The following is a 27933-nucleotide window of genomic DNA, read 5'->3' as shown; positions in this document are numbered from 1 at the left end:
TTTCCTCATTATGGGTTCGATATTCTGGTGTCCTAGGCGTGTAGAGGAACCACACTAATCCATCCCGAATTTGGTGGTTAAACTTTACTACAGTGACGATTCTGTAGGGGAGGCTCTGTGGCAAAAATAGCTTGATGCCAGAATGATAAAAAGCTTAACACTTCTTATTTGACCTTTTTCACTATTTTGATACATATTGTTTTGCTGATATTTGAAGGTTTATTATTTTTCTTTTTACCTCATCAAAAAAATCATTAGGTGGTACACTATATCTATTTATTTATTACAATTCCTTCTAATGACTTACGCGTTCTGTTATCATTTCCTACTGGAGGATCCCTTAATCCAATTCAAGGAGGATTATAAATGGATAGATATCTTTGATTTGCACTAGAGACTGAGAGTCGATGGACTTTCATTAGGATCTATTTTATTAACCAGATTTATCATTACTTTAGCTACCTTAGCAGGTTGGCCAATTACACGAAATTCATGATTATTCTATTTCCTGATCCTCGCAATGTATGGTGGTCAAAAAGGATTTGTTTCTTCGTGAGACCTTTTTTTTGTCTAGCCCTGCTATCAATCACTTCGTTAAACGGGTAAAGGGATCGAAAGATTATGGTATGAAATAGAGATTTGAGAGTCCCTCGCATGAGTACATGCTGAAGAGCAAGGAGTGAAAGGTTTCAAGCTCTTCGTCACAGAGTTTGCATAGATCATTGTGAGGCCATCCTCTCGCGTGCAATCAATCGGTCGCCCAGTTCCTATTTTGCAGCAAAACACGTGTAAAACCTCACTTTTCCTTCCATCTTACATGTCCACACCCTTGCCGATCCCGATTGTTCAATCTTTGCCAGAAACTAAGCCTCATAAGCTGAGTGTGTGGTGTAGGCCCCATTGACAGTGAGATTCCAAACGATGGTGTCTTTCTCCGCCAACAAATTGATCATTTGCACCCCTTTCCATAATTTGACAAACTGAGCCAACCGCTCCTTATTGTCCATTCTTTGGAGCCCTTGCATCCACCTTCCAGTATGCAACCCATCCTTAACTGTAACTTTCTTGAACCTTGCCTATTTGAACAATTTATGAGCCACTATATTTGGTGCCTCACTGTTAAACCATTGGCCTTTCCAGAAACTTGCAATGCTCCCATCTCCCAACTGAATTTTAGTGCAATTGTAGAACAACTGCCTATTTGTGTCATCACATGATGTTGCAAATCCTTTCCATGGTCTGTTCCCTTCATGCCAACGGAATCCCAATGTATCTGCATGGCTCGACTGAAGCATTCAATGTTCTTGATTCCCAATCCCCCATATCTTCCAGGCGAGCAAACTTGTTCCAGTTGACCAAACTTTTCCCACAAGTGACTTCAGGCATCTATGGTTTTCATGCCTCCGGCCAGCTCGTCTCCTGTGGCCTTAGGCCCATAGAGGCATGGTGGATCCTGGGCCCTTACCAGTCGAAGGGCTCCTACTTTGCTTTTATGTGTTTTCTAATCTGTTTAGGTTTTGTGTCCTACTCAAAAAGGTGAGGCGGCGACGGCTCTCTGAAGATGGGATAAAGTTCTTTTCACGACACTCCATCCCAGTGGTGCATCCCACGTCATTGGAGGGCGCGTGGAGGGTTGTCTCCGGTGGATCTTGCGGAATTTGGTCGGTGTTTGTCTTTGGTGAATCTGCATGGATCCGGTCTTCCTTCATCTGCATTTGTGTGTCTCTAAGTTGGATCTTTCTAATCTACGCTTCTCCCCATTGGCGATGGTTGCTACTCTAGTCCTTTGGGGTCTTAGCATGACGACTTTTCGACTGTCTACTATAACAAGGGTTGCCCTGCTTTGGTGGGTGAGGGGCGATGACGGCTCACTCCAATGATTGTACTTGACGCTAGGTGGTCTATTGACATTGGATGTATTTTTTTTATTTTGGTACTTTTTGTACTGCCATGATGTTTGATGAATAGATTGGAAGTTTTTCCTTGAAAAAAAAGCTTAGACCTGGATACTTGTATAAGAAAAATAGGACTGAATATTGGTTGGTTTTCATAGGACATAGCCCACTTTCCCCGTATGTTCGTTTGCACATGTGCGGACACAAAAAAGATTGCCCAATGAGGTTTCCAAACTTGTTCCAAATATCCAGAAGATCTATGAATGCCCAATTCAAACCCATACGTGAGGAAACGGGGTTGCCCGGACATGTCCGGGCTGTCAGGTTGGACACGCGTGCCCTACCCAAAACCCCACCCCGAGGCACACCCATTCCATTTACCCCCGAATCCCTCCCCTTCTGCCTGATTTCCTGTTGGAGCCCTCCGCTAAAACCATAAGTTTTCCCCGGTTGTCCTCTTTGTTCGCCACACTTCACCAACCTCACCTTCGTCATGTCGCCACCCTCTCTTTCTTGCCATGTTTCCCTTCAGACCACCAAGAGGGTTGCCCGTCTCCGCATTGATCCGCCATGCCATGGAGCACCGCCCCTAGCGTTGCCCTCACTCGCGAGGAGTGTGTCGCCTAAAGCTAAGGAGGAGGAAGGGAGCACCGCCCCATGATGCCTCCCGAGCCAAGAGCGAGGTACGCGCCACCCTTCGGGTCACCAAGGAGGAGGAATTCGCTGCCCGTCACCGGGTCGTTGTTGTCCCTGATGTTGCTGAATGCTAGGCTGCCACCCGCCACAACTCCGAGGAGATCATGGCCAATGCCCCTTGATGTCCTATCCGGTGTCGGGATGAACGCATCCCCGCTGCCCGCCGGTACGTTGCCCACAAGGCCGCCGTCGAGGCCAAAGTCCAGGCAACTGATACGGAAGACAACGAGGCGGTCGCCATGGCGCGCTACCACGATGCCCTCTTCTACTTACAACGCGTTGACTCGCAAGTTGCAACGGCCAATGCCACATCCGAGAAGGTCTTTTCAAATACTATCTTATTAGAAGTACTTTGGTAAACTAGTACTACCTCCGTCCAACAATGTAAGACTTTTTTGACACTATGAGATGGAGGGAGTAATTGTGTATGTGCAATGCACGTTAGTATCAAGCAATATATTAATTGTATTCTATATATATATATATATATATATATATATATATATATATATATATATATATATATATATATTAGAAGTATTCCATGTTAATATTAGCAAGATATAAATTGCATGTTAATATTAGGTAGAATACAATTACTTGGCTAATGCTACTAACATTGATATTATGTATTTTGTTTATTAATGGAGGGTGCTAAACGTGTTTAGTGCTAAACATCAGAGCGATGTAGGCCATTGAATAGATGTGGTCGAACGGATGTGATTATTACGTGATGTTTAACATATACAAATGAGATGGATGCCCTTAAAAAAGTAGGAAGTTTAAGACAAGAAGAGATGTGACCGCGCATACGTTCGAACGTGTCCATGACCATATACGATTAGATAAACCCCTGAGATGCCCCTTGTAGTTCCTCACATCTGAAACGATGGTGTCGAAACAAAATAGGGTCGAGCTTTCGATCCGAGCCGTCGATGGATGGATCGGTCGACGGTCCAAGAAACGTGCTTATCCTTGCATTTGCGTGATTGTGGTTATTAATAATCGTACCCGTATACAATTGTTTCCAATCCCCTCCCATTAATGCCCACGGAGAAGGACGCGATCGAACCATCTTCTCTCCCATAAGAGGCGCACCCATCATGCAGAAAGCCATAGCTAGAGAGCTAGGCACCAACTGGCAACCGCCCCCCTAGTATAGTCCGTAGTAGTCGTAGCACCGCCTTCTCCTCATGGAGAAGGCGAGGAGGACGAGTTCACCGTCATGGACGGCCGCCGTGGCTCTGGTGTCCCTCTTTGCGGTCGCCGGCGTGGCCGCGGCGGGGGCGCCGCCGCCGAGGAGGATCCTGGTGGACACGGACATGGACACCGACGACCTCTTCGCGCTGCTCTACATCCTCAAGCAGGACCGCTCCCAATTCGACGTCAAGGTAATTTGGTGCCGTGTCCTCCTCCGTCCCGCTCTCGTGCTGCATGCTATGCGTCGTGGCACTCGTAATCGCCTCCCAGTAATCGATCTCCGATCATCTGTCCTGGTGATTTTTTAAAAATTTTGTATTTGCGAATCAGAATGTTCTGCTGATCGCATCGGCCCGGTCGTGTTCGCTCGTGCATATACGTTACCTTTTGGTGGAAAACGGCCGCTGGATCTCTCCATCGTCGTATGCATGCGCGCGTGCGCCGGCTCGAATGATTGTTTGCATTGTCGACATTGCCGATTAGTTAATTATAGGTTTGTAAAAGGAGAGGCGGTTTACACTCTTCTCAGAGAGAGAAAGAGGAAGGCGTTCAATCTTTGGAGAGGAAAAGAGGAAGCCATTTAGATAGGACAACGATGGCGCATCTTGGCCTTTGACTGCGTCGGATTTTCTCTCCCTCTCTAGACTCTACTAGTAGTAGTGCATTACTCTGATAAGTTGTGATGTGAACGTACGTACACTGTGCGTAGGCCATTACCATCAGCGCCAACGCATGGATCGACGCCGGCCACGGCGTCGACCAGCTCTACGACATCCTCTACATGATGGGCCGCGACGACATTGCCGTCGGCGTCGGCGGCGACGGCGGCATATCGGAGGCTGGAGAGATACACCCCGACGTCGGCGGCTACCTCCCCCTGATAGACCAGGTACGTACTGATCGATGAATCGGCGGCCGGCGAAGCGCCGAAGCCACGAATTACCATTATTAATTTACAAGCTTGCTAAAAAGATTACGTACGGCAGGGCATGTCGACGGTGGGCGGCTGCCGATACCGGCAAGCCGTCCCGCCGGGACGCCGTGGCGGGCGCCTCGACACCGACACCAACGGCGGCCTCCGTAGGGGCTTCCTCCCGCAGGGCCACCGGGGGTACGCGCCGCTCCGGCAGCCCACGGCGCAGCAAGTGATGGTGGACACGGTGTCGGCGGGCCCTACCACGCTGCTCCTCTTTGGGACCCACACCAACGCCGCGCTCCTCCTCATGGCGCACCCGCACCTGAGGCGCAACGTGGAGCGCGTCTACGTCCTCGGCGGCGGCGTAAGGGTGGCGGGGAACCTCTTCACCGCCTACGGCGCCAACCCGTTCGCGGAGTTCAACGTGTTCGGCGACCCCTTCGCCGCCTACCAGGTGCTCCACTCCGGCGTCCCCGTCACGCTCGTCCCTCTCGACGCCACCAACACCATCCCGGTCACCGAGGAGTACTTCGCCGAGTTCGGCCGGCGGTGGCAGACCACGCCCGAGGCGCGCTACTGCTTCCAGTCGCTCGACCTAGTCCTGAGGAGACACAGAAGGCCGGCTCCCGGCCTCCATGGCAGCACGGCAAGCTCTCCATCCAATTCAAAATCTTTTCCATTTTTTACATCCTTGTCATTAAAGATTTCAATTCATCAATTATGATAATGTTTTTCTTTTCTTGTAACTGCAGGGCTATTACATGTGGGATTCCTTTGCCGCCGGTGTGGCTTTCTCTAGCATGCGCAATGGCGACGCCAATGGCGCAAATGACTTTGCTGAGCTAGAGTACATGAACATCACGGTGATCACTTCCAACAAACCGTACGGCGTGCGCGACGGCTCGAACCCGTTTTTCGATGGCCGCGCGACGCCCAAGTTTGGTCTGAAGGTGGGTGGTGTTCACAGTGGCCATGTCCAGACTGGGATCGGAGATAGTTTCTGCTTGGTGCCGGGAAGCAACGCAGGTAGATGCCAGGTAAGATATCTCTATGTGTCACCAATGCCAAAAAACAAAATCCCATGTAAGAGTAGTATAAATTCACAGTGACTTGCATTTCTCCTTATAGGATGGATACACCAAGGAAGTGACTGGTTCAGAAGGAGTCCGCGTTCGTGTTGCCACGAGCGCGAAGCCAAACCCGGTTTACAATAGCGCGTTTGATAGGGAATTTTCCAAGAACTTCCTAGAGGTAAAGCACTAAGCAGTATATATGCATGATTAGCAATTGGAGTGGAGTTTGCGTGCTAATTTAGTATCTAAAAGAGCGCAGCATTTAAATTAAATTGAACAGTTTGAACATGCATAGACACTTCAGAAGAATATGCATCCAGATTGTGTAACTAAATTTCACTCTGTCTACGAGGAATCATAAATTTCTTAAATTGCTGCCACCTAACTGAACTCTTTTGGTCAGGTCCAAATAGCTGTCCCCTAACTGAACTCTTTTCTTCAGGTCCTAAATTGATGTCCCCTAACTGAACTCTTTCCTTCATCAGGTCCTAAATCTCGCTAAACAAGCTGGTCGATTTAACATCAGTACGCAATTCCCATATTACAGGGAAGTTCTTTATAAGCCAGATTTCATAAACGTGAGCAGGGGAAAGCCAGTTATTTTTGACATGGACATGAGCCCTGGAGATTTTGTTTCTCTTATATATCTCTTGAAGGCACCAAGAGAAGTTATAGATCTAAAGGTGAGGGAAAGTATACTTTGACTGAAAATCTGTTAAATGAACTTTATGCTGTACTGTTAAACAGCCAAGTTACTGATGAAAGCTACTTTACTGACTAATTATAGGGAGTTTTGGTCAATGGCAATGGATGGGCGAATATCGCAAGCATCGATATCATTTATGACATTCTACATATGATGGGCCGCGACGACATTCCAGTTGGCCTTGGCAATACCACTGCAATGGGGAATCCAACCCTTGGTTGCAACAATGTGTATGCTATTCCGTTGGGCAGTGGTGGATTTATCGACTCCGATACATTGTATGGACTGGCTCGGTTATTGCCAAGAAGTCCTAGAAGGTAAGGAAAAAGTTCTGCATTTGCTTCATTTGAATAGAAGTGTGATAACTGAAAATGGCGCAAAATATTTACACGGTTATCGATCGCATGATCAGATACACTCCTGAAAGTACAGATGATCCAGAACATCGGCAGCCACTGGCTTTTGAAGTGTGGCAGTCTGTCAGGAGGCAACTTGGTCCAGGGGACAAGATCACTCTTCTTACCAGTGGACCTCTCACCAATTTGGCAAACATTTCACTCTCTGACAGGGATGCAAGCTCTGTGATAGAGGTCAGTATGCTCCCTATCTCCAGACCTCTATAGTTTTGACCCAATATCTGTGAAAAGATCTTGCTCAACACATTTTCTCCATGTGCAGAGAATTTATGTTGTTGGAGGGCTCATCAGAGATGGAGGTCATGAGAAGGGGAATGTGTTCACTGTTCCATCGAACAGATACGCAGAGTTAAACATGTTTCTTGATCCACTGGCTGCAAAAACAGTCCTGGAATCCAATCTGAATATCACACTCATTCCCCTTACAATGCAACGAAAAGCTGCTTCATTCAGGGCTGTCCTGGATGCCTTCGAGCAAACCCGGCAAACTCCTGAATCAAATTTTGTCCAAGAGTTGTTGTCACTATTGAAGGATCTTCGGAGCAAAAAGAAGCTGTATCACCATGTGGTAACAGACAGCAAATCACCCTGTTTTTTGCGCACATACTTGATAGTTGATACTCGCTGTAAAATTTAAAATTATTTTCTTTGCAGATATAATTTTATTTCAAATTTAAGAATTATCTGCAACTTTTCGTGTTTTCAGGATATATTTTTGGGAGAAGTTCTTGGTGCGGTTTACATGGTTCAAGGATCTGACCTGAAATCAACTTTAAAGGTGAAGCGAATAAGCGTCCTTGCCGATACAATGAAAAGCACGGATGGGCAGATTGTGATCAGCAAGCAGAGTACAAAGCTGGTGCATGTGTTAAGTGATTTCAATGTTGAAATATATTACAATCGATTGGCAAATTCTTTAACGAACAAGAAACAGTCTGCCATCGTTGCGAGCTTTGAAGAACAAAAGGCAATTTGGAGCAGGCCACCAAATAATTCAGGGCCTGGACACAACAGATTCTTATAGTGGTACAGCTTAAGAAGAATTAAAAATTAGATACCAAAAAGTCCACATGGAGAATAGAATATTTAGTCATCTTAGCGTCAAAGTAAAAGGAAGATTTAATAGAGTTACACTTTTATGAAGGAGCACTGATGCGTTGGATTCACCTTCTCAAGATGGGTTCGATTGATTTTGGCACTTGAGAGATATTGTTTGTTTTGCTTTAAAATTCAAGTTGTCAGTTGCCTGCGATTCTATGCAACATCATTACATTTCTATTAATATGTAAAGGTTGTAGCTTACAGAAAATCCATGACTTTACATTGAGAGCAACAAGAAATTTTAAAATCTATATATTGTAAATACAATAAATACCAAATATATTAATCACAAATGCCGGTGAAAGCTTGCTCACAGTTAGTCACCGGGAAAAGATTCAGACTTTAGGACTCTAATGATGACTGCACGTAATTGGACTCTCAAAGATGGGGTACAACTCATTTTTAATACATGATACATAGCAGAACATTTAGCGAGCACAAGAACACCCCGAGGACATGTTAATACAGGACAAACAGTAAATTCAATTCATATGCACAACATTTTATTGATAAATTGTGTGTTTTTTATTGACTCATAGTCTAGCATGGAGGGATACAATAATAACGAGTACACACCTAGCCTCTGCATAAATAGGATGCACAAAACCAACACGAAACACGCACCTAAACGATCACACCGGCAAAGAGCAAAGTCATACAAGGCCGAACCTATGTCTAGGCGGATGGAGAGAAAAAACCAAAGCAATGGAAACAACGACTGACAATATACAACAGTGACCGACACCAACCGTCCCTTGACAGCACAAGGACTCCAAGAAAGGCTCTCCAATGCAACGCCTCCAAGAAGGGAACGATGTTCAAGTGTCGCCATCGCCGAATCCAACAACCGAGATCAGATCGTGGGTTTTCATCAGCGTAACGACGCAAAGAACTCCGCCATTGCCAGGTATGCCCACCTAGAGTTAGACATAGGGTTTCACCTTGGAGCTCAAGACTCTGACCAATTGAAGTCATCCTATATTGTCTTCATCACTTTCCTCAATCCCAATAGATGCATATGTGTACGGTCCTTATGACGAGTGATGGCCAAGCCCCCATGAGTAGTAGGTTGACGAGATGCGATAAGAGCCTCTCATCACCACCTTGACGAAGTCTTTCACGAGGAGGAAGGACGGTGGCACCCACAAAATCCCGAGTAGGGGACACTCCGGAAGCCCCGCACCATCCTCACAAGTGGCAACAAATGACTAATCTGTATTATATGATATAGTTGATAGTTGCATGCACTGCCACTAGCTCCGCCGTCCTCGCCTATGGACGCAGATCATACATGTCGAAGTCCCTCAGATGACCATCGTCCAACCGACAACTGCCCAGTAGCATGCAGGCCATATTCACGGCATCGTCGGACCTTGCGCCCAAGCCCGAGTGGAGGACCACCATGACCATCGCCTCCCTGCTGGGGAGGCGAGCGACAGCGGCGACAACCGCACTTGTCCACCACCTCAACTTGCCACGCATCAACACCAAAGAGTCACCCGAGGAGTAGCGTCCCTAGCATGGGTGGTCAACACCTCCCAGGTTGTATGCACCGCCCGGGCTGCGCGGGATGGAGGAAGAGGCAAGACACAACCATGGATGAGGAGAATCATATGTATTCTCGAAACAGGCTTTCGCCCTGCTTTATAGATAAAGCATACGTCCGTACAACCACGTCTCAAACAAAGTCATAAAAGAGAAAAGCTGGGGCCACAACACAAAGACGCCCAAATGAAAGAAACAGAAACGACAAAGGCCACCAGGGGCAAGCTACGAAGCAGGCGGGCAGGCGGGCGGAGAGCCGACGCGCGGTAGACACCAGGGCGTCCAGCAAGAGCTAAAGACGATCACGATCCCTCGGCCTAGCGAGCGGATGCCAGTACTGCAAGAAGGCAAGAAATTTGAAGAGCGAGTCAGAAGCACGACCCGGGAACACCCACTCAATCATATGTATTCCATGCTCCCATCCTCCTATCAAGGAAGATGACTGCGCCACAAGCGGCCACTTCCAATGATGAACGCTCCCTCTCTATGGCATCCATGAGCGGCGGCGGTAGGCACCATCGTGCCGATCTGGTCGTCCCCAACCATGCTTCCGCGGGATACGTGGAGCACCAGTGCCGCTACTGCAGCATCAGCCTTCACACCTCATCAAATGTCGCCCAAAGAGCCACGGGAGTGGAAGCCGCCACCATCATCAGCCTCGAGGACAAGCCCGACGGCGCTAGCCCGCGATGGCGAGGGGAGGTCTCACGAGAGGGTTTCCAGAAAAAAGGGATCAAGCCGCCACTCGAGTCGCCCACAAGGACGACGCGGGGTCTGTTTTTTATGCGTGATGTGTGTGTTTTCTTTTGGTAAAGGGAAGATATTAGTATCAATTATATCTAGCCTCTGCATCAACACGACTTAAGATTTACTCAAGACATCAAAGATGCACATAACAAATTATGACAAATATAAAAAAGCGACCTGACATAACAGTTACAACAAACAACAACCACCACCACCATTAATGATGGCAACCCCAGACAACAAGAGGTGCTTCAGTAACAACGCCTTCAAGAAGTGCTCCATAGAGGTGCTTCAGTAACAACGGATCCAAGAAGTGAATGGCGCACGAGCCAGGTTCAACTAATGAAGGTTGTACCTAGAGTTTTCATCTCTGAAACTCGTGCATATGCACTCAAAAAGCACCACCAGACATCGCTTTGTGCTGCCACCATCTGTCGACCCATCATCGCACAACCACACATATGTACCGTCCTAATATACCTAACCACACAATTATAACCATGTATGTGTACTTGTGTGCATTCAATTCCTTACATCAGCTAGGAATGTGCTGAATTGTTCAACTGCTCATAAGGCAGGCGGTTTTTGCATGTTTGTAAGGGTGTGTTCAACGCTGATTCGTAAATTTGTTCTCGCATCTGTCCGCGGACTGGAGGGGGGGGGGGGGTTGGGTCTGCTGACATGGATGCGGGCAGTTGCGTAGCCAGCCCAACTACACGGAAGTCCGAAAAAAGTACGATCAAGTCCCGCATGGCCATACGATAGACGGACACGAATCCTTCCCTGTCGTGATGAAACTGTGCTCCTCGTGCCATGCGTACCATCAGAAACCGATCGATCGTAGCCCAAGAAACGTGCCTGCCTTTGCATTTGTGTAACAATCAATCGCGCACCCGCATGTACACAACTGTAGCCGATCGACAAGCTACCATTATTCCATTAATGCCTAAGGGGAGGAGGGGCTGAGCCATCTCCCATAAGAGGCGCACACACCGAAAGGCATAGCTCGAGCTCGAGTCAGGCATCAACTGGCAAGTTCGAAGCACCGCCTCCTTCCCATGGAGCAGGCGAGGAGGAAGAGTTCACGGTCATGGACGGCGGCCGTGGCCCTGGTGTCACTCTTTGCCGTAGTCGCCGTTGCCGCGGCGGGGGCGCCGGTGCCGAGGAGGATCCTGGTGGACACGGACATGGACACCGAGGACCTCTTCGCGCTGCTCTACGTCCTCAAGCAGGACCGGTCCAAGTTCGACGTCAAGGTAATTTGGTGCCATGCCACTCGTCGTCGCCGCGCTCACATGCATGCTGGAAATGGAATGTTCTGCTGACCCCGTCGGTAAGTTGTGATGTGAACCTACACTGTCTGTCGTAGGCCATTACCATCAACGCCAACGCATGGATCGACGCCGGCCACGGGATCAACCAGCTCTACGACATCCTCTACATGATGGGCCGCGACGACATCGCCGTCGGCGTGGGCGGCGACGGAGGCATATCGGACGCCGGCGAGATACACCCCGACGTCGGCGGCTACCTCCCTCTCATAGACCAGGTACTACTAACAACATGAGAAATGCATTGATCGATGACTCGGCCGCCGGCATGCTACTCATTACCATTTACCGACATGTAAAAATACGTATGTACGGCAGGGCATGTCCACCGTCCACGGCGGGCGGCTGCCGGTACCGGCAGGCCATCCCCCCGGGAAGCCACGACGGGCGCCTGGACACCGACACCAACTCCGGCGTCCGGAGGGGCTTCCTCCCGCGGGGACCCCGGCAGTACGAGCCGCTCCGGCAGCCCACGGCGCAGCAGGTGATGGTGGACACGGTGTCGGCCGGCCCCACCACGCTGCTCCTCTTACGGGCCCTGACCAACGCCGCGCTCCTCCTCACGGCGCACCCGCACCTTTTTTTTAGAAAAGGAGGATGACCCCCGGCCTCTGCATCTGGGCGATGCATACGGCCACTTTATTAATTATTCTCACAAGACCTTACAAAGATATACAACAGCAAGACTAAAGCCACTTTCTCAGCAACAACTGTCGCTACACCTATCCAATCGATGAAGGGGCGCTGATAGTCTGGGCCTAATACCAAACAGATATCGCAGCCAAACCTAAACATCTAAGACCTGAGGTCCTAACCAGGACGCCTGCCGGGTATGGGGTACCTACCAGTCCGGCACACTCCCCAACCAGGACGCCTGCCGGGTATGAGGCCGCCGCAGCCACCTGCCACCAAACCATCTTCAGAGCTGTACTGGGCGCACCCGCACCTGAGGCGCAACGTCGAGCGCGTCTACGTCTCCGGCGGCGGCGTGCGGGTGCCGGGGAACCTCTTCACCGCCGACGACACCAACCCATTCGCGGAGTTCAACATGTTCTGCGACCCCTTCGCCGCCTACGTGGTGCTCCACTCCGGCGTCCCCGTCACGCTCGTCCCACTCGACGCCACCAACAGAATCCCGGTCACTGAGGAGTTCTTCGCAGAGTTCGGCCGGCAATGGCAGAGCACGCCCGAGGCGCGCTACTGCTTCCAGTCGCTGGACCAGGTCCTGAGGAGACTCAGAAGGCCCGCGCCCGGCCTCCATGGCAGCACGGCAAGCTCTCAATTCAATTCAAACTCTTCCATTTTGTCCATCCTAGCTACACAAATATCTCAATTCATCAATTACTGCAAGGGTTTTACCCGTGGGATTCTTTTACCGTCGGTGTCGGTGTCAAAACCGGCAGATCTCGGGTAGGAGGTACCAAACTGTGCGTCTAGGCCGGATGGTAACCGGAGGCAAGGAACACGATGTTTTACTCAGGTTCGAGCCCTCTTGATGAAGGTAAAACCTTACGTCCTGCTTGATTAATATTGATGATATGGGTAATATAAGAGTAGATCTATCACGAGATCAAGGAGGCTAAACCCTAGAAGCTAGCCTATGGTATGATTGTTGTATGATGAAGTTGTCCTACGGACTAAAACCCTCCGGTTTATATAGACACCGGAGAGGGTTAGGGTTACACAAAGTCGGTTACAATGGTAGGAGATCTTGAATATCCGCATCGCCAAGCTTGCCTTCCACGCCAAGGAAAGTCCCATCTGGACACGGGACGAAGTCTTTAATCTTGTATCTTCATAGTCCTGGAGTTCGGCTGAAGGTATAGTCCAGCTACCCGAACACCCCCTAATCCAGGACTCCCTCAGTAGCCCCTGAACCATACTTCAATGACAACGAGTCCGGCGCGTAGATTGTCTTCGGCATTGCAAGGCGGGTTCCTCCTCCAAATTCTTCATAAAAGTTTGTAAACACCAAGAGTAGTGTCCGGCTTTGCAAAATAAGTTTTCACATATTGCCACAGAGAGAATAATATTAACACAAATCTAATCTGCTGATGTATTCCGCAGCGTGACATCACACTACGGCCAAGCCTTTATTCGAATCGTTTTCACTTTTCCACCTCAGCGTGTTTTGCGAGGCGGTTTCCTTGGCACGTCTTGTCAAAGCAGAGATCGTGTCCCCCATTTATGGGATTCTCATCAATACGGACGTGGGTAACCCAACCGCGCCATTTATCACGGCGCTTGGGAGGCAAGCGAGTTTTACTAGGCTGGTGGGGATGCATAGTCGCATCCGCTCATATAAGGGGATAAGGATCCACCTTTTTACCTACGCCTTCTTCCTCCTTTGCCTATCCATTTTCTGCGCACCCGAGCTCCAGCGCCCAAGCCCGCACTTCCTACCTCAACCTTCTCCAACAATGTCCAGAGCGGGAGGCAAGTGGATGGTCTCCTCCGTCACGGAGGGCCATGTCAAAAGGCTAAGGAAGGCCGGATACCTGTCCAAAGACATCGCGCACCGGCTTCCTGAGGAGGGGCAGCTTCTCCCCACCCCAAGGCCCCATGTGAGGGTAATATTCTTCCCCACTTCCTCCGCGGACTGGGTTTTCCTCTCCACCCATTTGTCCGCGGGCTCATGTTCTACTATGGCCTAGACTTCCACGATCTGGCCCTGAACTTCATCCTCAATATCTCAGTGTTTATCGTCGTGTGCGAGGCTTTCCTCTGCATTCGCCCCCATTTCGGCCTCTGACTCAAGACCTTCAACGTCAAGCCAAAGGTGGTACGCAGGAACCAGGCAGAGTGCGGAGGTGCCATGGCGGGCAAAATAGCCAACGTCCTATGGCTCGAGGGCTCCTTCGTGGAGACCTTGAAGGGGTGGCAGTCAAGGTGGTTTTACATCATCGAGTCATGCGATCCGAAGTGGATCGCAGCCCCTGAATTCCGATCCGGACCCCCTACACGGCTCACGTCCTGGAAGGAGACGGGCTTGTCGTGGGGCGACAAAGAAGAGGTGACCGGACTGCAAAAATGCATCCAGTCCCTAGTGAACAAGCAGCTCAAGCTTGTCAACATAGTCCAGGTCATGCTCGTCCGCCAGATCCTTCCGTGTCAAGAACGGGACTTCAATTTGTGGGAGTTCAACCCGGCGCAGCACCGAACTCTGAGCAGGCTCTTCGACATGACGTACGAAGATGTCTGGAAGGGGCTAACCAAGGCGCCGAGGCTCCCACATCCACCTCCGAAGACCGCGGATTCAGCTCGCAGCGTCCTGTTGGCGAGGTAAAATATTTTCATCTTTTACAAGATGTTAAGTTTTCTTCATAGTTTGACTCTATGCGGGATCTAAACTCCCTCACCTTTGACAGGATTGGCAGGCGAAGTCCGGACTGATTAACTGTCCGGCTCCCTTGCCCGAATACCCAGCCACTGTCTCCTAGTGAAGCTGCTGGTTCCGGCACCTTATGTGGTGCCGGAGAAGAAGGCCAAGAAGAAGAAGGCCACGGGGACTCGAAAGAGTTCCCGACATATGGTGGTGTCGGACTCATCGTCCGACGAGTCCGAGACACACTCCTCCCGTGAAGACGAGGAGGAGGAAGAAGAAACCTCTCCTCCTCCAGTGGGGGGAGGAAAGAAGAGGAAGGCCACCCTAGTAGGGGAGGCCGAGGGGTCCAAGAAGAGGAAAACCCCTCCGCCGGACTACGCCCCCGACACCGACGAGGACGAAGAGGAGTGGCCGGATAGGGCCAAGCGTCCGCGAAATCATAAGTTTTCGGATACCAGAGTAACTCGTGATATTCCTTTTGTTGCACAGCTTTCCCTGATGTCGAATATAATCATGCAGCCCGCCCAAGGACGGGCTCAACGAGTCGTCGAGCGGCTCCCTGGATTCATCGGACGTGAATTCAGTTCCGCCCGCTGCCTCCCCCTGCGTTGTGGATGACGCCGAAGTGGCGTCGCGACAAGCTCCGGGGCAAGAGGAGGTGGTCCAGGAGGAGCCGCGAGGCGACCTCCCGGACTCCAGGAGTAAAGGGGACAAGACCCCCTAGGGCTTCAAGTCCGGCTTTAAGCCGGACACCGCGTCGGAATCATCAATGGTTCTGGACCGCGGCAGGCGAACTCCTGCCAAGAGGAGCAAGCCTATTGAGCCGGCGTCCTCCGCCCAACTGGAGGCGCCGGACAATCTGCTGGAGGTGCTTAAGGGCGCCTCCATCGACGAGGAGCACCGTACCATTATGAGTACGGTGGTCCAGAAGGTTCAGTCCGCCAAAAGCGGACTGACTAAAGCTTGTGCTAGCCTTCTAACAGGCTTCGAGGTAAGTAAAAATATGTAAAAATATTACCGCATAGACAGTAGCCCCTGATGCTTTGTTTGGCATTCGGAAAGAAAAGCCGAATAGAGGATCTATTAAATATCGCAGGAGTCTAACTAAAAAAGAGTCAATATACGTATGCAGGCTTCGCTGCTGGCCACCGCCGCACAGACTGCGGAGGTGGATGCCCTGAAGTAGGGCCTCGAGCGGACCGAGCAAGAGCTCGGCCTTGCCAAACGGCAGCTCGAGGAGAAAGAAGGTAAGAGATACCTTATAGAAAAAATGCCTATAAGAAGACGCGATTGCAAAAAATGACAGGAGTATACTGTTTATTGTAGGGGCCACAGCTGAGGTGGCGACCCTCAAGCAGGCGCTGTCCGAGGCCAAGAAGAGAGCGGCCACGGAGCGCGCCAAGCGGGAGAAATTTGAGGCGCAGGTCGGTGAGGTGCAGCAAGAGCTTCAGGCTCTCATGAAAAAACATGAGAGTTTGGAGCTCGACTCGAAGACGCGAGCGTCCGAGCTTGCTGCGGCCCTTAAAACTGCCAAATCTGCCAAGGCCGAAACCTAGAAGGCCCTCCAGGAATTGGATGCGGTGAAGAAGATAGCGGCGGGTAAGGCATTCTCTATGCAAAGCAGACATATAAAAGTAAACTACTTGTTACTTACCCGAATCCGGAGCTCTCCAGGGGCATTCGCAGATCTTCCCCGCAGTGTATCCGATGCCGCCGCATTCTACCGAGCCGAGGAAGGCAGCTCGACGGAGAAGGTGTTCCGGTCTCAGTACGCTGAGGCCGGACACCCTGTGCCCTTGAGCGACCATCTGAAGCAGCTGGTCGAGCTCCACAAGGCGGCCGAACAGGCCCTGAAGGGCTTCATAGTTCGGCTGTGGCCTGGAGAGGCCCTGCCTGGGAGCTACTTCGGACTAGTGCGGCGGCTGGTGGAGCCTTGTCCAAGGCTCGAGATCATCAAGCACTCCGTCTGCATCGAAGGTGCACGTAGGGCCCTTGCCCGTGCAAAGGTGCACTGGGGTAAGCTGGACGGTGAGAAGCTTGTGAGGGACGGGCCGCCGCCGGGGAAGGAGCATCGCAAGTCCGAGAACTATTACAAGGATGTTCTGGCCGGTTCCCGCCTTATGGCGGATGAATGCACCAAGGATGTAATTTTTGAATGAACTCGCTCGTGTTATCCTGTGCGCTGAAAACTTGTTCATATGCGCTAAGCAATGCTTGAATTTAAAATATTACTTTCTGTGCGGTCGTTTATCAAAAAATTGAGAGATGGCCAGTCGTCGGCTTCTGCTCCCATGCCACTAGTGCTGGGGTGTTCGGGATAAACCTGAGCGCTCTTTTTCCCATGATTGGGTCCGTCGAGGGAGGCGCTCAGCACAACGAACAAGGCAATCGGACTATAATGCTTGAACACTCTCACTTAGCCATAGAACTCTATAATTTTAAATTTCGGCGAAGCCCCTAGTATTCGGAAGACCGAGTTCGGGGCGCTATCCACGCCTTGGCCGGACAAAGCCGGTTCCTCGCTCGAAGCGGCATAAGTCTTTAAGGACTCGAAAAACCTCTCGAACAGCGACCGGTCTCTCGCCTCATCATGACAGTCAGTTTTAGCTTTCTCTACTGAGGTGCTCAGCCCAGCTCAACTGGGGCACAATCGCATTCTCCTAGTGCTACCTTAGCCGATATAGCGGAACATAAGGCACCAAAACATAGGAGCCGGCAAACCCAACTATTGACCCAAATCATGATTCGGAGCCGACGCATATAGTGCTATAAGTTCGGGGTGCCGCACTTGTGAAAGTGTACGGACTTCTCACGCCATATTGATGGGTACTTAAGCCCCTGGCGTATTTTTGTCATACCACAGTGTACGGATGCAGCATGTTATTGATAAACATATATATAAAAAGAGGATAATGCAAAAAATAGACAAAAAACTATGCATTGTTTATAGAAAGGCTGCTATGAAAGCGGAACGATACAAATAGTGCGATGAGCAAAAGAAATTGGACTATTTAACATGTCCTGGCCAAGGGCAGGCCGCGGAATTGTATTAAAAAATAGGTATACTGCTCGCAATAGAGACCACCTGGGAGTTCCATAATGCGGCATGGCTTGTCTGCTTTCCTGGATCTTGCATCGTTTGTGCGGCAGTTGAATTGCCGAACGGGTCATCCGAAGTATGGAGTCCTGAGAGTAAGAGAAAAAAGAAAAAAAGGAATACGGCAGCCCCTGGTGCGGTTTAAGCCATATTTCGGGCGTGCCGTGATAGTGCCCCTTCCCCTGTGCCCATGGTATTTTAAGAGCGTAGTTATGTACGCGAAGCACTGGTTCCGCTATATCGCGAGGGCTAGGGTTGGGGCCGCATTGCTACGCTAGCTCAGAAGGTGCCAGGCGGTCTTGTTGTAGGGTACTCCTGGCGCGCTTGACAGTGTCCGGCTTTTTGAAGGCCGAACTGGAGAACTTCCTAGAGAGGCTGCCTTGTACTTCTGCTGCGAGCGCTGCCGTGTGCTCCTCCATTTGGAGGGAGCGTTCAGTGTTCCCATTGACCGTGATTACTCCTCTAGGGCCTGGCATCTTGAGCTTGAGGTATGCATAGTGCGGTACCGCGTTGAATTTTGCGAATGCGGTTCGCCCAAGCAGTGCGTGATAGCCACTGCGGAGCGGGACTATGTCGAAGATTAACTCCTCGCTTCGGAAGTTATCCGGAGATCCGAAGACCACTTCCAGTGTGACTGAGCCTGTATAGTTGGCTTCTACACCTGGTATGACGCCTTTAAAGGTCGTTTTGGTGGGCTTGATCCTCGAGGGATCTATGCCCATTTTTCGCACTGTATCCTGGTAAAGCAGGTTCAGGCTGCTGCCGCCGTCCATGAGGACTCTTGTGAGATGAAATCCGTCAATGATTGGGTCTAGAACCAATGCGGCAAAGCCGCCGTGGCGGATGCTAGTGGGGTGGTCCCTTCGATCAAAGGTGATCGGACAGGAGGATCATGGGTTGAACTTTGGGGCGTCTGGCTCTATCGCATATACGTCCCATAACGCACGCTTCCGCTCCCTCTTGGGGATGTGGGTTGCGTATATCATGTTCACCGTCCGCACTTGCGGGGGAAATCCCTTCTGTCCACTGTTGTTCGGCGGCCTGGGCTCCTCCTCGTCATCGCTATGCAGCCCCTTGTCTTTGTTTTTGGCTCTTAACTTGCCTGCCTGCTTAAACACCCAACAGTCTCTGTTGGTGTGATTGGCTGGCTTTTCGGGGGTGCCATGTATCTGGCACAAGCGGTCGAGTATTCGGTCCAAACTGGATGGGCCCTGAGTATTTCTTTTGAATGGCGTTTTCCGTTGACCGGATTTGTAGCCTCGGAATCTGGCATTAACTGACGTATCCTCGTTGCTGTCGCTGTTAACGCGGCGCTTTTGTTTGTTCCGACGCGACCTGTCGCTTTTGTCCTTGGTATTCGAATTACCAGGGTTCTTGGTTAAATTGTTGCTGCGAGCTAGCCAGCTATCTTCTCCCGCGCAAAAGCGGGTCATGAGTGTCGTGAGGGCTGCCATAGATTTCGGCTTTTCCTGTCCCAGGTGCCGGGCAAGCCACTCGTCACGGATATTATGCTTGAAGGCCGCTAAGGCCTCTGCGTCCGGACAGTCGACTATCTGGTTTTTCTTTGTTAGGAACCGTGTCCAGAATTGCCTGGCCGATTCCTCTGGCTGCTGAATTATGTGGCTTAGGTCATCGGCGTCCGGTGGTCGCACATAAGTGCCCTGGAAGTTGTCAAGGAATGCGGCTTCCAGGTCCTCCCAAGAACCGATTGAGTCTGCTGGCAAGCTGTTAAGCCAATGCTGGGCCGGTCCCTTAAGTTTGAGTGGGAGGTCTTTGCTGGCGTGTAGATCATCACCGCGGGCCATGTGGATATGAAGGAGATAATCCTCGATCCATACCGCAGGATCTGTTGTGCCATCGTACGATTCGATGTTTACGGGTTTGAAGCTCTCAGGGATTTTATGATCCATTACTTCATCTGTGAAGCATAGTGGGTGTGCGGCGCCTCTGTATTGGGCTATATCACGACGCAGCTCGAAGGAGCTTTGTCTGTTGAGTTCGGCCCGGCCGGATTTATTGCATCCGGAGTGACGATCACCGTCACGTGTCGTGGGGCGCCTGCGTGATCCGTAGATCGATCTTGTTTGCCTTGCCTTGTCCTCCAGTATGTCGTGCAGGTCGGGCGCATTTTCCCGTGCCTTAGTATGCTTGACGCGGCGTCGGGGCATGGCTTGAGCGGAGGGCCAAGAGGCCTCTCTGTCGCGGCCACGAGGTGGCCGGTCGGCCATGTCATGCGCTGGTGATGTAGGTGCTTCCTCCTCTAGTCGGGGTAGCAGCCTGCGCTTTGGGTAACTCTTGGAGGGGCGTTCGAGTTCATACTCTTCGGCCGCAAGGACTTCAGTCCATCTGTCAGCTAGCAAATCCTGATCAGCTCTAAGTTGTTGCTGCTTTTTCTTGAGGCTGCTTGCCGTGGCCATAAGCCTGCGTTTAAAACGCTCTTGTTCGGCGAGATCCTCTGGCACGACGAACTCGTCGTCGTCGAGGCTTGCCTCGTCTTCGGAGGGAGGCGTATTATTATCGTCCTCAGCCTCTTGGTCCGCCGCCCTCTCGTGAGGGCTGGCTTGTCTGTCCTCCTGTGTTGAATCTTGCTGGAGGGGGTGTTCTTCGGCGCTGTTCGGAGTAGTATTATCTCCCGTGCCGGAATCACTGTTTTTGCTTTGGCGGGATTTAGAGCGGCGCCGCTGACACCGGCGCTTGGGCTGTTTTTTAGAGGTATCGTCCCCCGCTGTTCCATCGCCATCTCCATCCTTTGGAGTGTCCATCATATATATGTCATATGACGAGGTGGCCTTCCAGCGCCCTATAGGTGCTGGTTCTTGTTCGTCTCCTGCATCGTCGTCCATGCCGTCGATGTCTTCGGAGTCAAAGTCAAGCATGTTGGTTAAGTCGTCGACAGTGGCTACGAAGTGGGTGGTGGGTGGGTTTTGAATTTCTTCATCGTCCGTATCCCAACCTTGCTGACTGTAGTCCGGCCAGGGCTCTCCTGATAAAGAGAGAGACTTTAGAGAATTCAGGATGTCGTCGAAGGGCGAGTGCTGAAAGATGTCCGCGGCGGTGAACCCCATTATCGGCGCCCAATCGGATTCGATCGGCAGGGGCGCGGGGGGCTCGGAGTTCGGAGAGGAATCCGGCTCCTCGAAGTCACGGGCCATGCGGAGTGCGGAGCTGGAGTTCGGCTCGATCGCCTCTGAGATCGCAGCCCCTGAGGCAGCGTCCAACTGCTGATCCTCGATCGGCGCAGTAGGCTCCGAATCAACGGTCGGAACCGATGTGTGTGCGGCCTCCAAGGCGCTGTTCGGCGGCAGAGCTATATCATGCCCATCGAGATAGTGCGGCGCGCTTGGCTGTGGCTCGAATCCGTCGAAGATCAAGTCCCCGCGGATGTCAGCCGTATAGTTTAGGCTTCCAAACCTGACCTGATGGCCAGAGGCGTAGCTTTCGATCTGCTCAAGGTGGCCAAGCGAATTGGCCCGCAGTGCGAAGCCGCCGAAGACGAAGATCTGTCCGGGGAGAAAAGTCTCACCCTGGACTGCATCGTTGTTGATGATCGAAGGAGCCATCGGGCCTAAAAGCGACGACACAGAGGAACTCTCAATGAAAGCACCAATGTCGGTGTCAAAACCGGCGGATCTCGGGTAGGGGGTCCCGAACTGTGCGTCTAGGCCGGATGGTAACAGGAGGCAAGGAACACGATGTTTTACCCAGGTTCAGGCCCTCTTGATGGAGGTAAAACCCTACGTCCTGCTTGATTAATATTGATGATATGGGTAGTACAAGAGTAGATCTACCACGAGATCAAGGAGGCTAAACCCTAGAAGATAGCCTATGGCATGATTGTTGTATGATGAAGTTGTCCTATGGACTAAAACCCTCCAGTTTATATAGACATCGGAGAGGGTTAGGGTTACACAAAGTCGGTTACAATGGTAGGAGATCTTGAATATCCGCATCGCCAAGCTTGTCTTCCACGCCAAGGAAAGTCCTATCCGGACACGGGACGAAGTCTTCAATCTTGTATCTTCATAGTCCTGGAGTTCGGCTGAAGGTATAGTCCGGCTACCCGAACACCCCCTAATCCAGGACTCCCTCAGTCGGTGTGGCGATCTCTAGCATGGGCAATGGCGAGGTCAATGGCGGAAACGACTTTGCTGAGCTAGAGTACATGAACATCACGGTGATCACTTCCAACAAGCCGTACGGTGCGCGCGACGGCTCGAACCCGTTTTTCGACGGCCGTGCGACACCTAAGTTTGGTCTGAAGGAGGGTGGAGTTCACAGTGGCCATGTCCAGACTGGGATCAGAGATAGCTTCTGCCTGGTGGAGGGAAGCAACACAGGAAGATGCCAGGTACTCCCTCCGTTCCAAATTACTCGTCGCAGAAATAGATGTATCTAGAACTAAAATACATCTAGATGCATCCATACCAATGACAAGTAATTCGGAACAGAAGGAATAGTTATCATTAACTTGTATTTCCTTTTGAAAAAAGGGTGGAACCCCCGGCCTCTGCATCGATGGATGCACACAACCTGCAGTCAGTTATTGCAAATTTTACAAGCATAAAAAAGGTCCCAAAGGCAAAACAAAAAGGCGGACATTAACTTGCATTTCTCCTTATGTATAGGATGGGTACACCAAGGAAGTGGCTGGTTCAGAAGGAGTTTGGGTTGAGTTGCCACGAGCGCAAAGCCAAACACGGATAACAATAGCACGCTTGATAGGGAATTTTTCAAGAGCTTCCTAGAGGTGAGCAGTATATATGCATGATTGACAGTTGGCATGCATTTGGAGTAGTATCTAAAAGATTGCAGCATTCAAATTTAATTAAACAGTTTGAACACGTATCGTGTATGAGAAATCATATGCATAAATTTTAACTGAACTCTTTCCTTCACCAGGTCCTAAATCTCCCTAGGCAATCAGGTCGCTTTAACATCAGTAAACAGTTCCCATTTTACAGAGAAGTCCTTTATAAGCCAGATTTCATGAACGTGAGCAGGGGAAAGCCAGTTATTTTTGACATGGACATGAGCCCTGGAGATTTTATTTCCCTTATATATCTATTGAAGACACCAAGAGAAGCTATAGATGTAAAGGTGAGGCAAAATATTACCTTAATTGGAAATCTGTTGAAGGGACATTATGCAACAGCAAAAATTTCTAATAAAGACTACTTTACTAACATATTCTAGGGGGTTTTGGTCAACGGCAACGGCTGGGCGAACATCGCAACCATCGATATCGTTTATGACATTCTACATATGATGGGCCGCGATGACATTCCAGTTGGCCTTGGCAATACCACTGCATTGGGCAACCCAACCCTTGGTTGCGACAATGCCTATGCTATTCCCGTGGGCAGTGGTGGATTTATCGACTCAGATACATTGTATGGACTGGCTCGGTTATTGCCAATAAGCCCTAGAAGGTAAAGAAAAAATTCCGCATTCACTTCATTTGAACAAAAATGTGACGATGGCACGGAATATTGACACAGGTACACTCCTGAAAGCTCAGATGATCCGGAGCATCGGCAGCCACTGGCTTTTGAAGTGTGGCAGTCTGTCAGGAGGCAACTTTGTCCAGGTGACAAGATAACTCTTCTTACCAGTGGACCTCTCACCAATTTGGCCAACATTTCACTCTCTGACAGGGATGCAAGCTCTGTGATAGAGGTCAGTATGCTCCCTATCTCCAGACCTCTATAGTTTTGACCCAATATCTGTGAACACTGACCTTGCTCAACACATTTTCTCCATGTGCAGAGAGTTTATGTTGTTGGAGGGCTCATCAGAGATGGAGGTCATGAGAAGGGGAATGTGTTCACTGTTCCATCGAACAGATACGCAGAGTTGAACATGTTTCTTGATCCTCTGGCTGCAAAAACAGTCCTGGAATCCAATCTGAATATCACACTCATTCCCCTTGCAGCGCAACGAAAAGCTGCTTCATTTGAGTCTGTCCTGGAAGCCTTGGAGCAAACCCAGCAAACTCCCGAGTCAAAGTTTGTCCGAGAGTTATTTGCATTATTGAAGGAACTTCGGATCAAAGAGAAGCTCTATCATCATGTGGTAACTGACTGCAAATCACCTTGTTTCCCTGCGCACATACTTGATGCTCCGTGTAACTTTTCAAAATTAGTTTCATTTCATATTTAATAATTATCTACAAATGTTCATGTTTTCAGGATATATTTTTGGGAGAAGTTCTTGGTGCGGTTTACATGGTTCAAGGATCTGACCTGAAATCGACAGTAATGCCCAAGCGAATAAGCGTCGTTGCCAACACAACGAAAAGCACAGATGGGCAGATTGTGATCAGCAATCAGAGTTCAAATCTGGTGCATGTGTTAAGTGATTTCAATGGTGATATATATTACAATCGATTGGCAAATTCTTTAGCGAACAAGAAGCAATCCGCCATTATTGCGAACTTCGAAGAACAAAAGGCAATTTGGAGCAGGCTGCCAGATAATTCAGGGCCTAAACATACCAAATTCTTATAGTAGTACTGCTACAAGGGAATAAAGATTACTGCCAAAAGCTCCACCTGGAGCACAGAATATTTAATCGTCTTAGCAAAATAAAATAAAAAATAGGTGGGCTCCATTGATTCTGGCACTAGAGAGAAAGCAATATCATCATAAATTTAAGAGGGGAAGAAGCATTGCCTCTAAATTGCAAACTTCTGCATTTGTATTAATATGTAAAGGTTCTAGCTTACAGACAATCCATGACTTTACATTGACTGCAACAAGACTTTTTAAAAACTATATATCCGAAATCTGCAATGATAGCAGGTGACTTCTACAGATATTAAATACAATAAATAACAAATATATTAATCACAAATGCCAGTAAAACCTGGCTCACAGTTAACCATGGTAAAAGATTCAGATTGTAGAACTCTAATGATGAGTGCGAGTAATTAGACTCTCAAAGATGGTGTACAAGTCACTGTTTTCAGGTCCAAATATCGCATCAGCTTTTCTTAGTGTATCCTGCAGAAGTCACAAAAGCTTTAGTGAGCACCAGAAAAATATATCAAGGACATGATAATACTTGATACATAGCAGAGAAACAGTATACCTCTCTGGTCTGCTTGTGTGCATTCAGTTCCTTCACATTGGCTAGGAATGCGCTGAACTGCTCATAAGACAAGCGGTTTCTGCATGGTTGTTAAGTAGAGGTCAAGAGGGCAGTAGAGGTATTCACCCATACTAGTAGTGAATAGCCATAAACATTTTACGTACTCCGAAAGGAAAAGCATTCAAAAGCTTGTACATAAAAGCGGAGACCCAACAATGATTTACAAGTATATTAGAAAAGGAAGGTAAACATAACAAATGGTATATCCACTTCCTGCCTAATAACAGATTGAAATAATGTGTGTTCCAGAGTTGAGCTCATTTACACACATATATATACCTGACTTGGCGAAAGAACTCTTTCCCATCAACTCGTGTTCGTCCTGAAACAAATGCACAAATAATTAAGCAGAATAAATAACTGATAATTTATGAACCAGCATTATGTCCTTAAGAATCACAGCTGTATTCATTTATTATAAACTTCTAGAGATTATACAGACCCAGGTGTTCATATTTTTTCACATGAAGGAAGCAAGTATTTTACAGATAACATAATCTAACTACCCAAGCTATCAAAGCTAACCTGTTGGACTTGGTGTGTCAAATGGAGATGTCATTGCGCTATGGCTACTGGAAAAGACCGAAGACCTGTCATCGAGCCTGTTCATTGACGCAATCGAGATTGAATGTCTCCTTGGTGGTGAAAGTGGTGCATAACCCCTTGGAGGTGAGCCTGGAGGAGTAAGCTTTGGTGTACTGTTGTACGATGGCATATATACATGCGAGCGGGGTGGCCTAGGTTCTGTGAGTGTAAAAGGGTGTTATCTGTTGAATATTAGTGAGAAAAAGTTCACATTCAATAGTGTGAACCAACTGAGAAGTGGCTAGTGCGTGTACCATCTGGCTCAGCATGGCTACTTTCCTCTGAAGCAGAACTTGCAGTTTCAAACAACTGTGATGATTTAGAAGTTGTAAATGCTGAATCGTCATCTGATAAAATCCACAAGTCAAGTTAATTCTTGTGGTCTAAATATGATCTCGTGCAGTACAACTAGGACAAGAACCATGAAAATTCTGCAGTACCTCCGACAGATGGCGCGGGGGAGAAATTCGATGTTTCGGTGAGCTTAGCCTTGGGAATGTTCTACAGGAAAGTATTATAACAGAAAAATTACTTGCTATGCAGATGAATTCTAAGAAAAATCAGGAGAAGAATTCCAGAGTCATTGCTGGGCTACTGCAGGAACTAAACCATTATAACATATAAATGCAGGCAACTTACTGGTTTGTCATCATCTTCCTGAAGTGACTGCATAAGCGTCTTCTTGAAAACTTCCAACTGCGTAACCAAGCAGGAGGAACAAACAGAAAGCAAAGCACGCAATCTTTAGACTCTGAAATCGTAAAGAGGAAACCTCTGTACAGGCTACAGCAGGAGAGAACTTGTGGCATTTTCATACTAACAAGTTGATTTACTTGCATATAATTTGCTATCCACCCTTTGTCGGGAAAAATATATAATTTGCAATCCAGGCCATGAGTAACGACTACACCAGTCGGCATAGGTGACCTTAACAAGTAGAAAATACTACGTATAATTGATATACTGATAAATTTAAGACTGTGTCATTGATATATAGGCATATAGCAGACAGGCATTTCTCGAATTTTGATTCAAAAATGCAGTGCAACAGTATGTCCTGGTCCTGTTACCTTGGCGACATCTCTGTTGAGCTTGTTGACGGTGTTTGACAGCGTCGCCTTCTCTTTCAGCAGCGTCTCCTGCAACCAAAAGACAGAGAAACATCATTTTGTCAATTCGCACTGGAGCACTGATCAAACAGCCAAGAAGTCACCGGCTGAGAAGTGAGCCTGGATGGCCTGGACCACTTGAGGCTTGTCAGCGAAAGCCGAGCTCAGCAAGCCACCGCCGCGGACAAACTGTGATTACCTTGTCGTCCTCGGCGCGGCTGAGGCGGTCGGTGGCGAGCGCGAGCGCGGATTCGAGCTGCTCGACGCGCTCGCGGAGGTCCTCGGCGGCGTCGTCGCGCCGGGCGAGCTGCGCGCGGAGCCCCGCGGCCTCCGCCTCGAGGCGGCCGACGCGGGACGCGAGCGCGATGGAGGTGATCTTGCGCGCCACGTCCAGCTGCTCGAACGGGTCCGCCGGCAGCACGGCCGCCAGCTCCTCCGGCAGCCCGAAGCCCGCCGCCACGGCCGCCACGGGCGCGTCCTCCCCCTCGTCCGACATCACTGCTCCTCCGTGCTGCCGAACCTCCGCCTAACTCTGTCTTCCTCGTCGCCTCGCCCCCCGGTGCATGGTGGGAGTGTTATCTAGGAGAGGGGAGGGAGGCTAGCCGCGGGGGATGAGGATCACGGGACGGGAGGGAGCGCGGGGTTTCTGTGGTGGTGGTGGCCGCGACCGGGAGGCCGTGGGCTTGGGTCGGGCTTTGGAGGCTTCCTCCCTCGTCGCTCTCGTCTCGTGCGTGATGTATGTGCAGCCAGGGCGGGTGGGCTGGGGTCGCCTCGGTCGTGGGGTAATAAGGCTCGCCGCGTTTCGGCGAGGCGGCGTGTGGATCCGGGCGACGCCTCTCCGTTACTCCGGCGCCGGTGCATGGATTGTTGGGGCTGTACTTTAATCTGGACGGCCATTCGGCACGTTTGGTAATGCAGGGCTCTTTTTTGTGTGTCTGTTCAAACCTGGGAGCTTTTATTCAACGAAAGAACTTCTTAGATCATCAGCCAATAAACTGGTGAGCAAGAAGGAAGGTCTCGAGTCGGTCCAATTCTCGGTGAC

At 49.7% G+C, this 27933-nt stretch overlaps 3 protein-coding genes across 3 annotated transcripts; 2 read left to right on the top strand and 1 right to left on the bottom strand.

Annotated features, from left to right (window-relative positions):
* Positions 1-3642: 3642 nt before the first annotated feature.
* Positions 3643-8154, top strand: LOC123055280 (uncharacterized). The gene is made up of 10 exons (XM_044479278.1): positions 3643-3982; positions 4501-4680; positions 4778-5353; positions 5460-5744; positions 5836-5958; positions 6266-6463; positions 6568-6803; positions 6899-7076; positions 7165-7470; positions 7609-8154. The coding sequence occupies exons 1-10, from the start codon at positions 3785-3787 to the stop codon at positions 7924-7926; spliced, it is 2598 nt and encodes an 865-aa protein (XP_044335213.1). The 5' UTR covers positions 3643-3784; the 3' UTR covers positions 7927-8154.
* Positions 8155-11203: 3049 nt separating this feature from the next.
* LOC123055265 (uncharacterized) lies at positions 11204-24792 on the top strand. The gene is made up of 7 exons (XM_044479258.1): positions 11204-11551; positions 11665-11844; positions 22948-23145; positions 23242-23477; positions 23547-23724; positions 23815-24120; positions 24237-24792. The coding sequence occupies exons 1-7, from the start codon at positions 11354-11356 to the stop codon at positions 24552-24554; spliced, it is 1614 nt and encodes a 537-aa protein (XP_044335193.1). The 5' UTR covers positions 11204-11353; the 3' UTR covers positions 24555-24792.
* LOC123055273 (uncharacterized protein At4g15545) lies at positions 24723-27589 on the bottom strand. The gene is made up of 9 exons (XM_044479267.1): positions 27091-27589; positions 26853-26921; positions 26422-26478; positions 26223-26283; positions 26037-26129; positions 25723-25941; positions 25477-25519; positions 25138-25216; positions 24723-25049 (listed from the first exon to the last, which is right to left on the bottom strand). The coding sequence occupies exons 1-9, from the start codon at positions 27385-27387 to the stop codon at positions 24957-24959; spliced, it is 1011 nt and encodes a 336-aa protein (XP_044335202.1). The 5' UTR covers positions 27388-27589; the 3' UTR covers positions 24723-24956.
* Between the last annotated feature and the right edge of the window lie 344 nt (positions 27590-27933).

Source organism: Triticum aestivum, chromosome 1A (genome assembly GCF_018294505.1).
Source record: "Triticum aestivum cultivar Chinese Spring chromosome 1A, IWGSC CS RefSeq v2.1, whole genome shotgun sequence".
NCBI classification, from domain to species: Eukaryota; Viridiplantae; Streptophyta; class Magnoliopsida; order Poales; family Poaceae; genus Triticum; species Triticum aestivum.
The sequence above is the reverse complement of the archived record's forward strand: the minus strand, read 5'-3'. Positions and strand labels throughout refer to the sequence as shown.

Coding starts and splice junctions, on each gene's coding strand:
- LOC123055280 (XM_044479278.1), top strand. CDS start 3,785: ATGGAGAAGGCGAGGAGGACGAGTTCACCGTCATGGACGGCCGCCGTG. Junction 5,959..6,265: donor TTTCCAAGAACTTCCTAGAG/GTAAAGCACTAA, acceptor TTCCTTCATCAG/GTCCTAAATCTCGCTAAACA. Junction 6,464..6,567: donor GAGAAGTTATAGATCTAAAG/GTGAGGGAAAGT, acceptor GACTAATTATAG/GGAGTTTTGGTCAATGGCAA.
- LOC123055265 (XM_044479258.1), top strand. CDS start 11,354: ATGGAGCAGGCGAGGAGGAAGAGTTCACGGTCATGGACGGCGGCCGTG. Junction 11,552..11,664: donor GGTCCAAGTTCGACGTCAAG/GTAATTTGGTGC, acceptor TGTCTGTCGTAG/GCCATTACCATCAACGCCAA. Junction 24,121..24,236: donor AGAAGCTCTATCATCATGTG/GTAACTGACTGC, acceptor TCATGTTTTCAG/GATATATTTTTGGGAGAAGT.
- LOC123055273 (XM_044479267.1), bottom strand. CDS start 27,387: ATGTCGGACGAGGGGGAGGACGCGCCCGTGGCGGCCGTGGCGGCGGGC. Junction 25,942..26,036: donor TAGCCATGCTGAGCCAGATG/GTACACGCACTA, acceptor TTACACTCACAG/AACCTAGGCCACCCCGCTCG. Junction 25,217..25,476: donor GAGTTCTTTCGCCAAGTCAG/GTATATATATGT, acceptor ACAACCATGCAG/AAACCGCTTGTCTTATGAGC.